Source organism: Haliotis cracherodii, unplaced genomic scaffold (assembly GCF_022045235.1).
Source record: "Haliotis cracherodii isolate W230 unplaced genomic scaffold, xgHalCrac1.p SCAF_8, whole genome shotgun sequence".
Lineage (NCBI taxonomy): Eukaryota > Metazoa > Mollusca > Gastropoda > Lepetellida > Haliotidae > Haliotis > Haliotis cracherodii.
In genome coordinates this window covers 17,805,020-17,824,995 of record NW_027266341.1, presented here as the reverse complement: position 1 = coordinate 17,824,995, position 19,976 = coordinate 17,805,020, and the positions used below count along the sequence as shown (strand labels likewise).

The following is a 19,976-nucleotide window of genomic DNA, read 5'->3' as shown; positions in this document are numbered from 1 at the left end:
ACAACATATATATAATTGTTTCTCATTTATCATCGTGTGTATGACTATGTGACACTAGTCGATAGGAAAGTATAATTCACAAACATCGACGTTTTTCGACTCAAATGTTATTTGGCTTAATTGTCATTGGGTTTGCGGCAAATTATTTGTACAATTATTGAAAAGCCAAACAAGTACATTCACGTTCATAAGAACAACTGTTTGTTGTTTACTTCAGTGCGCACCTGTTAATTTGCATATGTCCCAGAGTTCCGGGCAGAATCAAAGATGGCGCGGGTATTTTGAATCATTGTAAACAATCTTGCATCTGTAGACGATGGCTTTATGACATCTTCCCGATTATTTGAACAAATATATCCAGAAATGCTATAATTGAAATCAGATGCATTTTTTATGTGATGATGTGGTTATGGACCATAATATCCTGGACACATCAACAATCTCAGGATTTTCCGGTTTCGCAGCACAGCAGTCATGATACTGTGTGACCGAGTAGTCATAATACATGTCATTTTGACATGACATTGTCATTAATGGAATTAGGGCTTAATGCAATCCTCTTTCCCGAAGATATTGGAAAATGTGGTATGTTGCACCACGTGAATGGGAAATCCAGGATATTTACAACAGTCACAGAGTGATGGGCGATTTTCCGGTTGGGCCTACATATGTGTGGCGTTTTTGTTGCAACACATAACCTTTTGTCTATAAAAAACATTGTGTGCGAAAATCTTAAGACAGGGTTTGTGTTGTCAAATGCTTATGTTCTGGTTCTCCAGTCTCCACTGGCTCTTCTGTTGCCCAGTCAAGTTGTGATGTGCAGAGTTGCATCCCTTGGACATGACAGGATCATACGATGTGAGACCTCCATGACCATGATGACATTGGGCACCCCCTCCCACATGTGCTGAGGATATAACTGAAATACTGTTTATAGCAGTGTTAATGGGAGACTAGATAGGATTGTAGGAAATATGTTTTAAGTTAAAAGCACTTTGTGTATCTGATAGCTCAAACAAAAGGACAAACAAAACAGATTTTATGATGAACATCAATCAAGCAGTTGCTGAATATCTCCGTTACACAGAGACAATGTCTTGAACTTGACTGGAACCATAGTCCCTCTTTAACCTCACTCACACATTAAGAAAGGGCCACTGTAGGGTTGGTAGGTCAGTATAGGTCCCCAGTGCTATTTTTCTTTTAACAGATTCAATAAACCTTAAACATGTTAAATAAAACAAAAAGACTGAAAATATATTTTGTCTGACTGTTCTATTTTTCAAACAAAGTAAATATTGACCATATAAGTGATTCTTATATATTGTAATTAGCCACTGACTACTGCAAACACCTTATCAAGAAATTAAGCCTTCACAGTTCTCACAGAAGTGAATACATATATGTAGGTGCTCATTCTAGAATGAAGTATCGTGGCATATTTTTGTTATAACCAAAGAATTTTCACCCATGACAGGTAGTGTGTGTGTGTGTGTGGGAGCGCTTGGTTTCAAGTAATTGACGTCAATGAAGTAGTTACTTTTACAAGCTTCAAATTCATAAGCTTTAGATTTGTTGATAGCAGAATCTGAAACAGATGGATTAACCTGTCACTTAGAAGTGTTACTGTTGATTTTAATTAATAGGACATGGGCAATACTCTATTCCATTCACAGAAAATTAACAGGGTGGCAAGGCATTTTTTTCTTAAACAAACTTTTGGTGCTAAACCGACTAACCCAAACAACTTTAAAGAAAAAAACCAATTGAGCTGCTAAAAGATTATGTTAGTTTATTAACCTTCCCAAGTTACCGGGGTTAGGTGTTATTCCATGACTATGCAGGCTCTTCTATGGATTTGAGATAAGATATGAAATGTATTGCCCGGGCATATTGTTTTGAACTGAATTAGCTGCATCTTTAATTATTCTACTAGCAACATATGATTCTACATATCTTCACTTAACATATTTAATCACAAATGGAGCGAGGATCCACATACCTAGTCCCCATTTCTATGTTGTCTATTCCATGTTTGTATGTTGTCTATTCCATGCAGTCTATGAAGATTTGTCTTTTTTCCAGTGTTAGAGCTATTCAAGACAGAAGATGGCAGAAGGCATGTGTACACCGTCAAAGGGCAGGAATCAAGATGTGGAGCTACTCTTCCAAAAGATGGGAGAAAAACTGGGCTGGTTCCAGCACAAAGATATTGATACTGCCCTGAAGAGTGTAAGGACAATAATCAATAACAGCAACAGTATCATTCTCTCTCACAGCGACAGGTGCTTGTTCACTGCAGTCCATTGTGTTTCTGGTACAGACTTGGTCTGTCAGGTTTCTGTATTAACTGTTGCTTGTCATGAAAGGATTATAACAGAACTGAGTACTGTGTGTATTTACGACACACATCTCAGCTTTTTGTTTGTTTGTTTGTTTTTTAACGCCGCACTCAGCAATATTCTAGCTATATGACAGTGGCCTGTAAATAATGGAGTCTGGACCAGACAATCCAGTCATTGCAATCATGAGCATCAATCAATGCAATTGGGATATGATGACATGCATCAACCAAGTCACCAACTCGATCACCCGAGTAGGTCACCTCTTACGACAAGCATAGTCAGCTTTTATGGCAAGCATTGTCACCTTTTATGGCAAGCATTGGTTGCTGAAGCCCTATTCTACCCCGGAGATTCACGGTTCGCATACGTCAGCTGGCTTGCAAGTGACCTGCAATGTGTAAAGGCCAGTAAAGCAGACCAGCATTGTGTAGAATGGGTACTGATCAGTGATACGGACAGCAAAGACATGATTAGAAGTAAGTGAGTGTGTATTCCAGCTATATCATGGTTGGGGACACTAGAAATGTGCTTCACACATTGTACCCATGTAGGGACTCACACCCTGGGTCACCGCCTCTGGTCTAGTGGCCTATTGGTTTGATCCCGGCAGTGTCATACCAAAAGATGTTTAAAGATACCCTGTCTGGCGCTCAGCATTAACTTAAGGGGCTAAAACAAGAACTGGTCGTTTTGGAGTCAGTATATAGTGTCTGAGTGGGGTATTCATGTTAAACTGCGGCATGGTATCTCAGTTGGCGAGCACTATAAATCGGCATCAATCCTGACAAGTACAAGCAGCCAAACATGTGCATGCATGCCACTAATATAAGTGCAATAATCTTAGACGCAATGTTAAACCCCGTTTCACCTCACTTCACCTCACAACCCTGGGTGTTTAGGATGACAAGTGAACACTTCAACCACTACCCCACTGCCCAGACACAATTTTGCTATCAGTTAGTGGTCAATGCTCAGGGAAATACAGTGCCCCGTCATATATTTAGGATGAGATTGCTACATTTTGTGATCTGTCTGATTGTTCCCGCCATATATTTAGGATGAGATGGCTACATTTTGTGATCTACCTGATTGTACCCCACCATATATTTAGGATGAGATGGCTACATTTTGTGATCTACCCGATTGTGCTCCGCCATATATCTAGGATGAGATGGCTACATTTTGTGATCTACCTGATTGTGCCCCGCCATATATTTCGGATGAGATGGCTACATTTTGTGATCTACCTGATTGTGCCCTGCCATATATTTCGGATGGCATGGCTACATTTTGTGATCTACCTGATTGTGCCCCGCCATATATTTAGGATGGGATGGCTACATTTTGTGATCTACCTGATTGTGCCCCGCCATATATTTCGGATGAGATGGCTACATTTTGTGATCTACCTGATTGTGCCCCGCCATATATTTAGGATGGGATGGCTACATTTTGTGATCTACCTGATTGTGCCCCGCCATATATTTCGGATGAGATGGCTACATTTTGTGATCTGCCTGATTGTGCCCCGCCATATATTTAGGATGAGATGGCTACATTTTGTGATCTACCTGATTGTGCCCCGCCATATATTTAGGATGAGATGGCTACATTTTGTGATCTACCTGATTGTGCCCCGCCATATATTTAGGATGAGATGGCTACATTTTGTGATCTACCTGATTGTGCCCCGCCATATATTTAGGATGAGATGGCTACATTTTGTGATCTCACTCACTCACTCACTCACTCACTCACTCACTCACTCACTCACTCACTCACTCACTCACTCACTCACTCACTCACTCACTCACTCACTCACTCACTCACTCACTCACTCACTCACTCACTCACTCACTCACTCACTCACTCACTCACTCACTCACTCACTCACTCACTCACTCACTCACTCACTCACTCACTCACTCACTCACTCACTCACTCACTCACTCACTCACTCACTCACTCACTCACTCACTCACTCACTCACTCACTCACTCACTCACTCACTCACTCACTCACTCACTCACTCACTCACTCACTCACTCACTCACTCACTCACTCACTCACTCACTCACTCACTCACTCACTCACTCACTCACTCACTCACTCACTCACTCACTCACTCACTCACTCACTCACTCACTCACTCACTCACTCACTCACTCAAAGAGAGACTCAAGTGGACAAGCTTCATGATCAACAAAAGCAACTTGCCATCAGATTCCTATCCAACTTCATCATGCCACAGTCACTGAAAGAACTCACACCAGAAAAACTTGTGAACGTTGTGGTGTCAGACCCAGCTAATCACTTGCCAATAAAGGATGTATTTATTGGAAGTCGGACAAAAAGGGTTTTGTCAAGGTATGGCCATGATAAGTTTGCATCCCAATTCATGGATAATGTCAAAGAAGCCTATGTGAATTGTAGCATCTCTCTCCTGTCCCAGATGCCTATCAATAATTCCCTTTTGAAGCCTATGTGAATTGTAGCATCTCTCTCCTGTCCCAGATGCCTATCAATAGTTCCCTTTTGAAGCCTATGTGAATTGTATCATCTCTCTCCTGTCCCAGATGCCTATCAATAATTCCCTTTTGAAGGCAATGTCAGCCCCGGGTTCCAGTTGTGAGGCCAAATGCTACAACCGAGCGCTACCTCAATCAACTCCCATCTCTAGCTACAAATGTTCTCAGGGAAGAGCTTACACAGTTGATGACCACTTGCCTGGTGCTCTGGCATGTCGTGATGAGAAACTTGATCTGTGGTGGGCAAAAGTTGGCAAGTCGGGAAGGTACCGTCTTCTGTCAACTTTTGTTTAGAGTGTCATCACATGCCTTCATAGTCCCATTGTTGAAAGCAGTTTTAGTATCAAAGGGGACATACTTGATGACAATTCATCCAACATGAAGATTGAAACGTACAGTGCCATACAGACAGTCAAGCATGAGCTTATGGCTAGAAGTCAAACATCAGTAGAAGTATATTTTCACCAGGACCCAAAACACGCAATAATTGACCAACATTACTGCCAGAACTAAGCAATGTTTTATAGACATTATCAAGGAGGCCAGACAGCAAGGAGGCCAGACAGCAGGAAAGGAAGGAACGGCAGAAATCTTTTGGAGTGGTTCCATCACCAAGAGGAAACACAGAGAAAAATTATCCTATGAAGCAGAGTCAGATATGTTGTTCCATGACAGATGCCTCATGAAAAAACACAAAGTTGTAGTTGTGCCTCACAGATATGAATAGACAATGAATAACAGTATTCATATTAAGTGATGTGTGACATAATGAAGTACATAATATGTGTTGTTCTGTGATATGTTTCATAATAAACTAGGAAGTGAAATATTTCAGTACATATTTACTAAACAAATTTGATTGGTTAATGAATATTGAAATATTCCACATGCTAAACAAATTTGATTAGACAATGAATGACAGTATTCATATTAAATGACGTGTGACATAATGTGAATGTCTTAAAATAGTTCTGTGATATGTTTCAGCATAAGCTAGGAAGTTGAATATTTCAATATTTAATAAAAAGTTTTATGACCTTTTTGTTATTGATTCGTTGGTTATCATACTGCTAAAATGCTAGGTAATTATTGAACATTGTGATTGTGTGAATGTTGTCCAAACTGCACGAAACTGCCTAAAATGCAATCAAATGTTCACAATATTTCCGGGGAGGCATGCCTCCCGACCCCCCCTAGAGTTTTCCCCTTTTGTTTTTTCCAATCTGCTCAGATCCCTGAATCTTGCAACCTCTAAAGTTTAACACAATACTACTGTTATGGGATGTGTGACTGATATCAAAATACTTTTAATAGCATAGTCCGGAGTGGAAGTCGCCAGTTTAAACAAGTCCCGTAAAGCTCAAGAAAGCTGCTTTCTTAGTGGCTAATGTTGTCTTCCTTTTAGTCATTTCATTGGTCGGTCAAAGTTTGCAAAAGGTCTTTCTGATGTGACCTGTAATGGGATGTCCTCAGCGGTAGCAAGAACTTGTGTTCGATTTTAATGAGATTGAGGTAATCTAAGCATTTGATTAATCCTGTTTTGTTTATTTGAAGCATGAATTGTTTATCGTCTTGGATTAATGAAACTTGACTGTATGTCATAGGGTATTGTGACATATTTTGTGGTACTGTATTGTAAATGTCGGCCGATGGTTTCAGATAACCAAGAGCAGCAAGAAGAAGGGCAGCAGGAGCAGGGTGAGGTCGGGGGACGGAGGCGACAAGGAGAACCGGGGGGAAAAGGGGGTCGCAAACAAACATGGAGATGCCAAAAATGGTATGTTGGAGATACTTTTGTATTTTCCTTCTATTTGTTGCTGATTTTATTCACATCTTTTCAATCTTCCTTTCTGGATTTTTGTACAGAAAATATGAGATGTTTTACTCCCATATGCTCTCTCTATTATTCATATGATCTGAGGACACCTCCTACCCGGGGTAGAATAGGTCTTCAGCAACCCATGCTTGTTGTAAAAGGCTACTATCGGTATGCTTGTTGTATTATAATATTACTATTATATTGCTGAATGTGTCGTCAGATATGCTCGTTTGAATGATTCTCTCATTTGTACAGAGAAGTTAGAAGTCCTGATGTTCATCTTTCTGTGATTCAGCCTCTTATGGAGGATCCTGAATCATGTCCGTAACTAATAAATCCTGACTGTTTTTTTCAATATTTGGGAACAACTCGTGCCACAATTAACCTGCATTTTCTTTGTTGTTAGTTAGTGACATGGTTGCACAAAAAGACATATGCCCTTCAATCGATGCTCGTTATGGCCTGTCATGTTTGTTACTCAAAGTTCCAAGGATTGCCAGAATTCACAGAATGTATCCTGCACAGCTATGCCAACTGTCAAGAGGAGCATGTATTTATTGACTGGTCGTATGATGACATCACAGTATTTAATCTCGTCAAATTGCCATAATATATTCAGGGTATATTGAGAATTGTAGTGTATACACTCTTCAGCTTGCCAGTAATTATTATTTTTCGGTTTGAATTGTTCACAGAATCTACCAAGGAAAGAACAAAGAGGACTAAAAAGAAGGCATGTAAAACTGGTACTGAGAACAGTGCTTCACAGGAGAGTTGTGAGGGATATCCTCTCAAGGCATCCAAGGCCAGGACTGACCTCACAAAAGAAATCAAGAAGAAGAAAAAATGTTCAAAAGCCTCACAAAGTCCACCGGAATGTAGTGAATCTAAGAATGAAAGCAACCCAAGACTCTCAGGTGGCAATTCTGAGAATTCAGATGTGTTTCCAGAGATGCCGTCATTGTTAGAGGATATTGGTGCACCACTTGTGGAATCAACTCGAATTCACAGCCGTGAGAGTCTCTGTCTGTATAAACTTCAGGACAGTTTTATGTCCGGTGAGAGCTGTGATTCTAGTGCTGTTCATGACCAAAGCTCATTCAATAAGCTGGAAGGAGGGCCTTCTGATGGAGCAAGGTATTTCAGGACTGACAAAACACTGATCCGAATTCGCAACAGTCTCACTGCAAATGAGCTGAAAAAGAAGCAGCTGGATTCCTCCTCGGAGAACTATTACTCTGTTATTGGGGAAAGCATTGCTGAGGAAGACAAGGACGAGTACTTTAGTGTCCTGGAAGAGAGCCCTGTAGGCAGTGAATCTGTTAAATGTAAATCTGAACATGGGGACAAGGCTGGTCCGATAAAGGAGTCTGAAGATGAAGAGGAGTCGAAAGGTTTACTCCAGACACAGAAGAGGATGGAGCTTGAAGATGAAGAGGAGTCGAGAGGCTTACTCCAGACACAGAAGAGGTTGGAGCTTGAAGATGAAGAGGAGTCGAGAGGCTTACTCCAGACACAGAAGAGGTTGGGGCTATGTCTGGAACCTGTAAAGGGAGACATGGGCGTGGAACCTCTACATGGGGACACAGGCATGGAGCCTGTACCTGGAGATGCAGGTATGGAACCTGTCCTGCAACGTTGCCATGGCAACTCAGGAATGAGGTGTAGGGAAGTGTGTGAGCCTGGTGTAGGGAGTGATGAGAGTGATGGGTCGTATTATGAAGTTGAGGATGCCTGTGCCCAGACCGACCTTGATGATAGACAGCTGGATGCTGTGGGGCATGGTGTCAAGGTCATTGCTTCGGGGAGTTCAGATGAAGGTGGCAATAGTGAAAGTGATTTTGAAGATGGTGATGCTGCTACTGTTATAGAGAACAAACTTGGAGTCACAGATCTGTGTGACAGACTCAAGGGGCTCCAGCATGAATCGAATGATGATGATGATGATGATGATGATGATGATGATGATGATGATGATGATGATGATGGTGGTGGGGGAGGCAGTAGCATTGAGAAGGTATCAGAAGAAGGGTCGGAGAAGGAAGAGGATATAACAGGTGAATCATCACCTTGTGATTCAGAGGGAAAGGTGCTAACCAGAAAACATGTGAGACACATACAAGACAGTCCTGGAGAATCTGAAGGGTCGTTTTATGAAGTTGTTGACCAGTGTGTTCAGACTGATGTTAACGTGTCTCAGACTGAAGATGAAGCTGATGTTGTTACACCGTGTACACAGAAAGGGGCAGGGGCTGATGGAGCATGTACGAGCCCATACTTCCCTCCAAGTAACCAAGTGAAGAGTCAGCCAAGTTTGTTAAAGAATTCCAACAGTGGAACTCCAACTCTGGCTGAGCTGAAGTCCGCAACTTATGAAAAGTTACGAATGTCTGTGAAACGGTTCAATAATACACCTCAAGGCTCGTCAGGACGATTGATGGACAATGTATTGAAGAAAATTAACCTTTTTGGATCCAACACAAGTCATAGTTTCAAAGTCTCCAGCGGGAAGGATGGAAGAAAGGTTGAGGGTGGGGAAAATGTCAAGCCATCAACTGATAAACTAGATGAGAAAATGTCAGAAAGTGACAGAACAGAAGTGAAAAAAGCTGATGATGATAGCAGAGATGCTAAGACTGCAGAGGGTGTTGTTCAGGCGAGGAAGAGTTGCACTGACAGGCATTTCTCCGATATTATTATGAGTGGACAGGAAGACAGTACATCATCAGGGAGGGATGTCAGAAAATCCAGCAGCAGTGAGTCCTTCCATGAAACCCACCAAGTATCGGATGCTGAGAACAAGGCTGTAAAACCTGCCCACAAAGACAGGAAAGCTGTAGAAAATATTGTAGAAAATTTACAAAAAATGTCCTTTGGGAGTAAGGTTGGTTGTAAGGAAGATAACAGCGTGAGAGGCATGCCGATTGAAACACCGAGCAGAAGGCTGAAGCTGTCGTTGAGGAAGAACAGACCTGTGAAGAAGGTGTCGTCTGCTTCATCAGGCAGCACGGATGAACATCCCGGAAGGAAGGAGCTGTACAAGACAGGCTATTCATCACCTGACTACAGTGCAGAGTCTCCCAAAGGATTAGACGATCATACAGGATTGACGTCTAAGTGTGGCACGTCGAAGGAAAAATGTAAACCAACTTTTACTGTTCCAGATTCACCACCCCAAGGGAGTGCACTGAGTGAACAGGCTAATGAGGATGAGTTAGTGTCTGATGGGGAGACCGGTGTGCCTGACTCTCAACCCCCATTGAATGAAAATAGACTAGTTCTCCAGGCAAATGAAGAGAATCTATTTTCAGATGAAGGGGAGGCAGCTGTGCCAGATTCTCCAACCCCAGAAAAGAAGGACAGACCAACCCATGAAAAGATTCCTCATTCAGATGAAAGGGTGGCAGGCGTGTCGGATAGTTCTTCTGATGAATTCCATAGCATTCATGTACCTGAAACATCCAAAATACCTACGTCGAGCAGATCTGGTACGGATAGGAAGACTCACCCCAAAGAAAAATATATGGTTTCGGACAGTTCCTCTGAGGACTACGAGAATATGGTGAAGAAGGCTGAGGCGAAGAAAGGGAAGAGAGTGATGGAGAAGAAGTCAGTGAGCAGGAGTCGGAACGACTCACTGCCAGACCGCGATGCCAGTCCTGACCTGGATGATAGGTACTGTGTCACTGTGGGGAATGCAACAACATGGAGGTAAGGTCCTATTCTCAATCACCTTTACTGACCAGGAGCGTCGGAGAGCCTAGTGGTTAAAGCGTTCGCTCGTCACGCCGAAGACCCAGGTTGATTCCAGGCATGGGTACAATGTGTGAAGCCCATTTCTGGTGTCCCCCGCTGTGATATTGCTGGAATATAGCTAAAACCTCACTCACTCACTCCTTTAATGACAAAGACATCATTATTCCAGGTCTAACATTGGCAATATTAGACTAAAATTTTCTAAATATGCTAAAGCATATTAAAGTTGCTCTGATTATTTGACTGGCCCTTAACTCTTACAAATTTCATTTATGTGGTCAAAAGAATAAAAAGATAATATTAGCATGAACAAGTTTCCCTGCACAAAACACAAAGGGAAGTAACTCTATCAGCAAAACACAGACTCATTTACCTTGGTGGCAGAATCAGACTGTTGTATTCTTGGAGTAAGTTTACTGAGGGACAATTATTTGATATTTTGGGTGGTGTGGTGGGGTTATCAAAAAATATATCTTATCCCCGAAAATCTTGAAAAAAATAATTATGCTTGTATTGCAACAAAAAAGAAAATGCCTGCCACAAAACTTATTTTGTTGCAAGGTGTTTTCTTTAAAAATATAAATGGCTCACAGATGTAAATGAAAAAATATCTGGTTTTGTAGCTCTAGATGAAATAATCTTGATACAAAATCCCATCATGATAACAAGTTGGTAATATTTATCATTTTTATAACTATTAGAAAATCTGTATACATGATATTACATGACACACTCAGCATGTGGCATCATTCTGTCCACAGAGACAGCACAGCTGCTGGGGACTCTAGTGATGAGGAAGATGTCGAGGCCTGTGAGTTGTCAGATACCAGGGTTTCCTGTATTTGGGAAAACTGGGGTCCGTTCCACAAAGCAATCGTAGCACTAAGGTGATTGTATCTCCAGAGTCCCATACTTTAACATAGACATATGCTACCATCACTTTGTGGAACAGACCCCAGGAGCAGTTCTGTGTTTTGTTTTAACTTGGAAAATACAACCTGGCACACAGAAACTGTCTACATAACCTTACACCAACACATGAGACCCATGAAGATTATGGGGTAGAATAGGTCTTCAGCAACCCATGCTTGCCGTAAAAGGTGACTATGCTTGTCGTAAAAGGCGACTAACGGGATTGGGTGGTCAGGCTCGCTGACTTGGGTGATGCATGTCATTGATCCCAATTGCGTGGATCAATGCTCATGATATTAATCACTGGATTGTCTGGTCCAGACTCGACTATTCACAGACTGCCGTCATATAGCTGGAATATTGCTGAGTGCGGCGTTAAACAACCAACCAACCAACCAACACCCATACATGAAGAAGTTACCTTTAAATTAGACACAATCGGAAAGTGGGGTCTTTTTGTATGAAAATGTTATGATTGAAATTATAACTTTTTCGGGATTGGGTATTTGTGCTTTTAAAATTTGTACTTTTAGATTCAAGATGTATTTAAATGAGGCATATTTTCCTTTGTGATTTATAATAATTTAAGAATGATTCCATTTCTGGCGAAAAATGATGAGAATACAGGCAAATGTTAAATGTAAGGAAGTATTGTTTTATGACTATGGAACAAGTACACAAGTATTTCTAAAATGAAAACAATGGAAGATTTGAGAAAGTCTTCTGATAAAGTTTTCACCATATGTTTTTACTTGCTCACTGACCTACAATACTCAGACAATCAGTTTGGGTAGAACACCTCATGTTCAAATATTAGAAAAAAAATCTTCTTCAAAACCTTAACAATTCTTAAATCAGCATTTTTGACGCATTTTAATGACATATTTGGTACCATGACATGCAAGTGGGGAAGAAAATATATCTGATTACTGTTAAAACGATTTCTAAATGTTTTGTTCATTACAAGTTACAGATTTTGTGGGACAGAAATGGTGCTTATCATACCTTGTTCTACGTACGTGAATCAAGGATAGAACTGTTGAAGGCAAATGGGTTTTAAAACAACTCATGTCATGTAAGAAATAACAGGCATATTCTGATTACAGTTTTCAAGAAAATGAAAAGCCAAAAGAAGACCCAAAAACCAAAGTTGTCCTCCGAATCCTCAGATTCAGACAGGTAAGAAATGGTTCTTTCCATGCATGGCGCCACTCACTCGCTGAGATTGATTTGCAGGAATGTTTTTTCAACTACAACCGCAGTTGTGTAGTCAATAAAGTGTGTGCCCAGAAAGCGGAAGGTTGTCGGAGTGAAACGATACATTGGTATCGTGAGTTTTCATGTGACGATACAATACTAGTTCACTACTGAAAATGACCATTACGAACATGTGTCTACAGCCAGCTTTGCCTTTTGAACCTGCTCTGAAATATTTGTTGTCAAGAAGTTTCGATGTGATTTGACGTAAATATGCGTTTTGCGATATGTATCGTATCGTGACCTATGTATTGTGATACATATCGTATCGTGACCTTTGTGTATTGTTTCAACCCTATCGATAGAGCATGTGCCCAGAAACCGGAAGGTTTGTGGTTTGATCTGTTGTAAAGTGGGTATTTGGATCAGTGGCAAATGACATTGTCATGTACAATCATGTACAATTATGTACACCAACATGCATATTCTGATGAAAACGAATAAGGGAACAATGAACAATATAAGGAAATAATCTCTACTGGCAGTACTTTTGAAATAGCTCGCATACAAATTCAACACATGTCAGAATCAAATGTTGAGATGTGTTTGTGTGCGTTGTTTCCAAGGTGTATTTGGTAGACAAGGCTGGGAACCTATGGTAGCATATCATTTTACTGTGTCTCAAGCTTGGTGTTCTTTAATTCATTTTCATCAGTATATTTTCTTTCATGGTAAGGTTTAATATGTTTAAGCAAAATACATTCATTCTCAACACATGGACAGTCATATGTAGTCAACCCGTGAAGATTTGGGTTAGAATAGGTCTTCAGCAACCGATACTTGAGTAAAACTCGACTGTGCTTGTCATAAGAGGCGACTAATGGGATCGGGTTGTCAGGCTTGCTGACTTGGTTGATGCATGTCATCAAATTCCAATTGCGTCAATTCATCCTCATGATATCAATCACTGGATTGTCTAATCCAGACTTGATTATTTACAGACCGTTCTCATATAGCTGGAATACTGCTGAATGCGGCGTTAAACAACAGACAAACAATATCAGACATTGATCAGTGATGTTAGTTATCTTGATAATGTGATTGAAGCACCCCACAAATCATTACTGCGCCATCTACAAGTAAGTATAAGATATACTGTATGGATGAACTTCTTTACTACAGTTAGGAGAGATGTTTCGGTGTATGTTCTAACAACGTTATCAAGCAAGTGAGGTACAAAGTATTGTTGACAAGTATTTATCATCCCAAACTGGCTCCTACAGGAGATATCGCTTGTAGATATCGCTGCAATGAAATTACATCACAGTGCTTTACCATGACGTCACAATCAAATGACATCACTAATGGCTCTACTACTGAAGCTGTTAGCAGTACTTTTTACACTGAAGACACTGCTAATTACTGTCTACAAATTGAAAAAGTTGGAAGAATGATGTTGGATGATAAATAAAATCTCACCCTGGTGTCTTTTGATATCAAATATATCAACACTCGTTGATATAAGTGGAAAAAATCCTCAGCAAGCCTCGGAATTTTTCCACTTTTATCAACTGGTGTTGATATATTTCATATCAAAAGACACTCGGGTGAGATTCTCTATATATACAGGCAGGAGACAGTGCTTATACAGTTGAGTAGGTTTGGATGTAGTTACAATGGAGTTAGGAAGCCTGTTATGTGCACAAAAGGGGTGGTATAAGGTACACATCTGAACAGTTGGAGCCAGTAGTAAAAACAAAAGGATCATGACTGATTGGGGTCTTGGATGAGTTGATGGTATGCCGGGGGTATGTAATATCCTTGATTATGGTTGATTGGGGTCTTGGATGAGTTGATGGTATGCCGGGGGTATGTAATATCCTTGATTATGGTTGATTGGGGTCTTGGATGAGTTGATGGTATGCCGGGGGTATGTAATATCCTTGATTATGGTTGATTGGGGTCTTGGATGAGTTGATGGTATGCCGGGGGTATGTAATATCCTTGATTATGGCTGATTGGGGTCTTGGATGAGTTGATGGTATGCCGGGGGTATGTAATATCCTTGATTATGGCTGATTGGGGTCTTGGATGAGTTGATGGCGTCTTGTAGTTTTCTGAATTAGAAGTCTTTGAGGTTGGTGGTAAGGGGCTTTAAATTGGTCCCATTGGATGCTGTGGCTTGGGTTGTTACGGATGTGGTCTGATAGAGCTGATTTCGAGTCAACTTTGGAGGCGGCTGAGCTTTGATGTTCTTTCATTTGGGTTTTGAGGGGCAGCCTGTAATGGATTGAAACCGGACAAGACAATCCACTGATTGCTATTATTAGTCACCGAGCCTGACAGCCCGTTCCATTAAGTCGCCTTTTTAACCAGCATTGTTGCTGGGGACGAGTTCTAACCTGGAGTCCCCACAGGGTTCATTTACATGACTGTGAATGTAAAATATAGTGATCTGAGATGTTCTCTTTTTCCTTGTGCATGTTGTAGAGTCTCCTCATGTAATTCTATGTGAAACCATGTACACTGCTACTGTTGTTCCAGACTGCCTCCGTGTTGTCGTGGTAGAGTGTCCACCCAGAGAGTGGAAGGTCCGGGGCTTGATCCCCGGGCGCGTCATACCACAAGACGTTAAAAGATGGTACTTGTTGTTACATTCAGGGGCTAAATGGCGGCTCAGAGTCAGTACAGTTGTGCCTTGTTTATACTGACACTTGCGTCACTTCACAATTCGTCCGTATAAACGAATTTCCGTATAACTGAAACCAGCTTCTTACTGGAAGTCTGTCATGGAAGTTTGAACTTTACCACATTTTGAGGTTTGAATTTTAAACAATAAATCCAAATTGTCCAGATCGCCTGTGTTCTCGTAATAGGTAATCAAGGTCTCTATACAAGCCACGAACTTGTGCTTGGGGATTACATGTACAATAAACAAGCTCGTCTCAAACGTAACTCAGTGTCACTTGGTTAATTGACTTCTCACGAGTCAAAGGATTACCATCAGCGGAAGGATTACCACCAGCGGAAGTGTATTGTCCGGATAAGTGAGACAATTTTGTGTGCATTTCAGTGTTTTGTGTATGAAAATGACCGTCCGGTTCCGGAAACTGAATTTCTGTATATACGGGTAAATTTATATAGTCATTATTTCGTTTTGAATCAAAATCGTCCAGGAACCGAGGTTTCCGGATATCTGAGGTCCGTATAAGCGGGGCACGACTGTATACTGTGTAGTGGGGTATTCATGTTAAACTGTGGCATGGTATCTCAGAGTGCTAGCACTATTAATCGGCATTTGTCCGGACTAGTAAAAGCAGCCACACACGCTATAAAAGTGCAATAATCTTGGACGTGACATTAAACCCACCTCACCTTCTGTTGTTCCAGTATGAAGGAGTTTATAGATGATGACTCCATTGTGAGCAGTGACTCGGAGGATGACGTCTTCTACCTGAAGGTGGACAACAGTAAGAAGGATAAGCAGCCACCAAGGTAAGCTGCGGGGCCTGCAGGAAGGTTAGCACCCTGCGTAAATTCTCTTGTGTGTTCTTGTTCAGGTGCCGGTTCTCCTCGATTATGTTTCTAGGTTTGTCAGCACCATACCCGTGCTCGTGGGTTTCACCGAAGTGGTAAACGTCTAAGACCTGCATCACTTTGGGTTTTCCTCCCACATTAAGCTGACACGCAGCGATATAACTGGAATATTGTTAAAAGCGGCGTTAAACCCAACTCACTCACTCACTCACTGCTTCGCTTTTAGTGTCCCAAACAATGTTAAACCAAACTCACTGACTCTTCCAATTAGGAGGCCAGTGGTCCTTTCTTCCCAGCTGTCAGAACTGTTGTATTCCATAGCTGTGCTGGGATCTTATGTTCCTATGAACTTAGGGGTTTATATCCAACATTTTGGAATGTGAGTTTGTAACATGATTCCTTCCTTTTGATGTTAATGACATATGGTATATGAGTCAAAGTGACCATAATTAACGTGTTATCATTATTTCTTTGTGTAATGCCATTATATTGTCATTGTTTCCTTTCTTGGGTCATGTTGAATATTCACTGTTCCCAGAAATGAATTATTCCAAGCTTATTAACACAAGACACAAGACTAAAAATATATGTCAGTTTCTAAGTGCCTTTGCCAGGCAATGTTTTTGAAAAAAATCATTATATTGCTCAACTTTGTCATTGAAATATATGGCACTTCTACAAAGCTATACCATAATTTGTTACCATATAACATGAATTGGTATTTCTGTTAGGGAAATTTAACTGATTTTGGGCTGAATATCGACCTCAACTTTGTCATTGAAATATATGGCACTTCTACAAAGCTATACCATAATTTGTTACCATATAACATGAATTGGTATTTCTGTTTGGGAAATTTAACCGATTTTGGGCTGAATATCAACCTCTGAGCAGGTCCAGATAAATCTCTCAGATGTATCTATTAGTCAAGCCATCTAGGACTGCAATACAACTGGCAGCAATGTTTCCCCCTTGTAGGATCCCTGAATATCTGACCAGTGATGAGGAGAATGACGAGACCGATGATGATAGTGACAGGACTTATGATGAAAGCAGTGAGGAAGAGGAATATCAACCAAAGACGTCACGGAAACATATGACTAAGGAAACAACAAGTATGTACAAACAAGTTAGAGATTTTCAAGAATTGTAAAATGTTACAACTGCTTTGAGGCCAGAATACCAAAATGTCCTATTTTATTGGAAAATTGACCCCCAGAGCATAGTTCCCCTTTAATGTGCTGTTTTGTCATCCTATTTCTACGACAGCTTGTTATTTCTCCAGAGACACCTCTACCAAAGATAGTCCACAGGAAGTACGAGACACCCAAAGCTCAGATTGTGTCCTCATCTCGGCTACCCAGCTCGGCCAAGTCCAGTGTTCCCAGCTCAGCCAGCCGTGTGAAAATATGTAGCTTCCTGCAGTCCCTGACTGCCGACCTGCCCGACCACAGGAGACATCCTGACGCCTCCACGTGAGTTGTGTCTGAAGAATATGTTGGACATGTTTGTCTCTCTGTCAGAGACTGAGCGAGCAGGGTTAAGTTGCCTACAGCAATATTCACATAGCGTGTGGGTATATGTGTAAAAAGTCCCAATGTGAAGTTTACCATTCCTCAGTCTTGCTTATGATGATTCCTAGGTTGACTTGTTTTACAGTGTGGGGTAGCCTAGTGGGTAAAGTGTTTGCCTGTCATGCCAAATGCTTCGTTTGGTTCCTAAGAAGCCCATTTCAAGAAGTCCCTATCTTGATGTTGCTGGAATATTGTTATGAGTGGCCTGATATAGGCCTAAAAGTGGAGTCACCCAGCTCGCTCACTGATACTTTATGGTGAATTTTCATTCATAGGAATCTCAAGGGTAAATTTAGAATTTAGTTGACCATAACTACTGATGAAATTTCCTCATTGTAATAGACAAAACCATCTTCATGGTGTAGTGGATTGAGCCCAGATAGAGGAAGGTTGGGGGTTGAATCTCCTGGCCCAATCAAACCAACTTCTTACGCCGAAACTGCATTATCAGTGTTTCTAGAAGGGAGCTAACTCTGCTTGCTTTCTCAAAAATTGGGGAAATCTTGAGCATGAATATTGTTCTCTGTCTAGGAATTTAACTCATGATCACCAGATTGGAGTAAAAGATGCAGTCTTATTCTCTTTTCTTTGAAATTGGAAATAATCCATCTTCTTCGATGAGGACAGTTAGATTTGTTTGCTTCTCAGTTCTGAAGGTGTTCAAACAGGTTTTTCTCCTGGCCAAATTTAAAAATTCATGATTGAGAAATTAAACAACCAAGAATTATTACATCCTTTGAAACACTGAATCATTCACCATGATAAATGTGTAGCAAAAGAAGTTATATTTCCATATGACTGTAGTTAAACTGTCATGGCTGGTGAACATTGCATTTGCAACATACAGCCTTCCAATTGTGGGCGTTATTTATATCAGGCTTGTAGGATGATCCTACATGTGCATCTGCCCCTTTTCATTTATAATTTATAGTTCAGGTTACACTGAGAATTTTGTGAAACACTACGGAAGATGATACCTGCCACATGGCCTTGTTTATTAGTTAACACACTTGTACTTCAGATATGTGAAGCAGTTCAAGAAATACAAGATGGAGCTGACTCAGCGTCTGTACAAGTTGTACAACCAGACCGTGTTTGATCAGAAGGTTTGTGCAAGGTTCATTACCTCACCTCATGCCCAGGAGGAGAGGGGTCCAGTGGTATCAGGTGCTGCCATTCATCGTGAAGAGGGGGCACAGGTGGCCCAGTCGTCTAAGGCGCCGCAATTCGCTGTGCAGAGTTGCGTCCCTTGGGCACGCCAGAAACCTATGATTGTGGGTTCGTATTCCGGTTCACCCCGATGATGTTTCTAGGTTTGTCAGCACCATACCCGTGCTCGTGGCTTTCACCGAAGTGGTAAACATCTGAGACCTGCATCACTTCGGGCTTTCCTCCCATGTTAAGGTGACACGCCGTGATATAACTGGAATACTGTTAAAAGCGGCGTTAAACCCAACTCACTCACTCACTCATCTTGAAGAGTTAGCTTTGCCAGAAACTTGCATCATTGAGATGGGCATGTTATTTTCAATACATTCATGAACCATGGACTTTAAGTATATTAAAATGCATGTCTTCATGTTTTAAGCATTTATTCTAAAGTAGGTCCTATACTGTTTTTTACCATGGTGTCTTTGATGGGTAACCCATGAAGATCCTGGCTAGAATAGTCTTCAGGAACGTTTGCTGTAAAAGGTGACTGTGCTTGTTGTTAAAGGTGACTAACGGGATAGGGTGGTCAGACTCGTTGACTTGGTTGATGCATGTCATTGTATCCCAATTGCGTGGATCAATGCTCATGTTGTCAATCACTGGATTGTCTGTTCCAGGCTTGATTATTTACAGATCGATGTCATACAGCTGGAATATTGCTGAGTGCGATGTTAAACAAAAAACAAACAAACATCACTGACATGTATCTATCTATCACAAGGGTGCCTAGTTGGCCCATTTTTCTAAGACACTACAATTCACTGTGCAGAAAGCTATGGTTGTGGGTTCAAATCCCGGGTTCACCCTGATTATGTTTCCAGGTTTGTCAGCACCATACATTTGCTTGTGGGTTTCACCAAAGTGGTTAATGTCCAAAACATGCATCACTGTGGGCTGTCATCCCACAATAACCTGACATACAGTGTTATAACTGAAATACTCAAAGCAGAGTAAAACCCAACTCACTCACACAGAGTATTTAACCTTTTGAAGTTAATGTTGATTATACAGATTATTTAATCTAAGGAAAGGAAAAGGTTTACTATTTCTTTCACTAAACATCACAATTTCATAAATAAAAAAAATTGTGCACATT

General features: G+C 41.0%; 1 protein-coding gene across 1 annotated transcript in view; it reads left to right on the top strand.

Annotated features, from left to right (window-relative positions):
* Positions 1-255: 255 nt before the first annotated feature.
* LOC139450101 (serine-rich adhesin for platelets-like) overlaps positions 256-19,976 on the top strand; it is a 29,547-nt gene continuing 9,826 nt past the window's right edge. Inside the window, exons 1-11 of the mRNA XM_071231748.1 lie at positions 256-276; positions 2,086-2,232; positions 6,533-6,650; positions 7,388-8,162; positions 8,217-10,403; positions 11,210-11,259; positions 12,467-12,539; positions 15,948-16,052; positions 17,073-17,209; positions 17,380-17,569; positions 18,690-18,774. Coding sequence (XP_071087849.1) covers positions 2,110-2,232; positions 6,533-6,650; positions 7,388-8,162; positions 8,217-10,403; positions 11,210-11,259; positions 12,467-12,539; positions 15,948-16,052; positions 17,073-17,209; positions 17,380-17,569; positions 18,690-18,774 — 3,843 coding nt within the window. The 5' untranslated portion in view covers positions 256-276; positions 2,086-2,109. The remainder of the gene's footprint in view (positions 277-2,085; positions 2,233-6,532; positions 6,651-7,387; positions 8,163-8,216; positions 10,404-11,209; positions 11,260-12,466; positions 12,540-15,947; positions 16,053-17,072; positions 17,210-17,379; positions 17,570-18,689; positions 18,775-19,976) is intronic.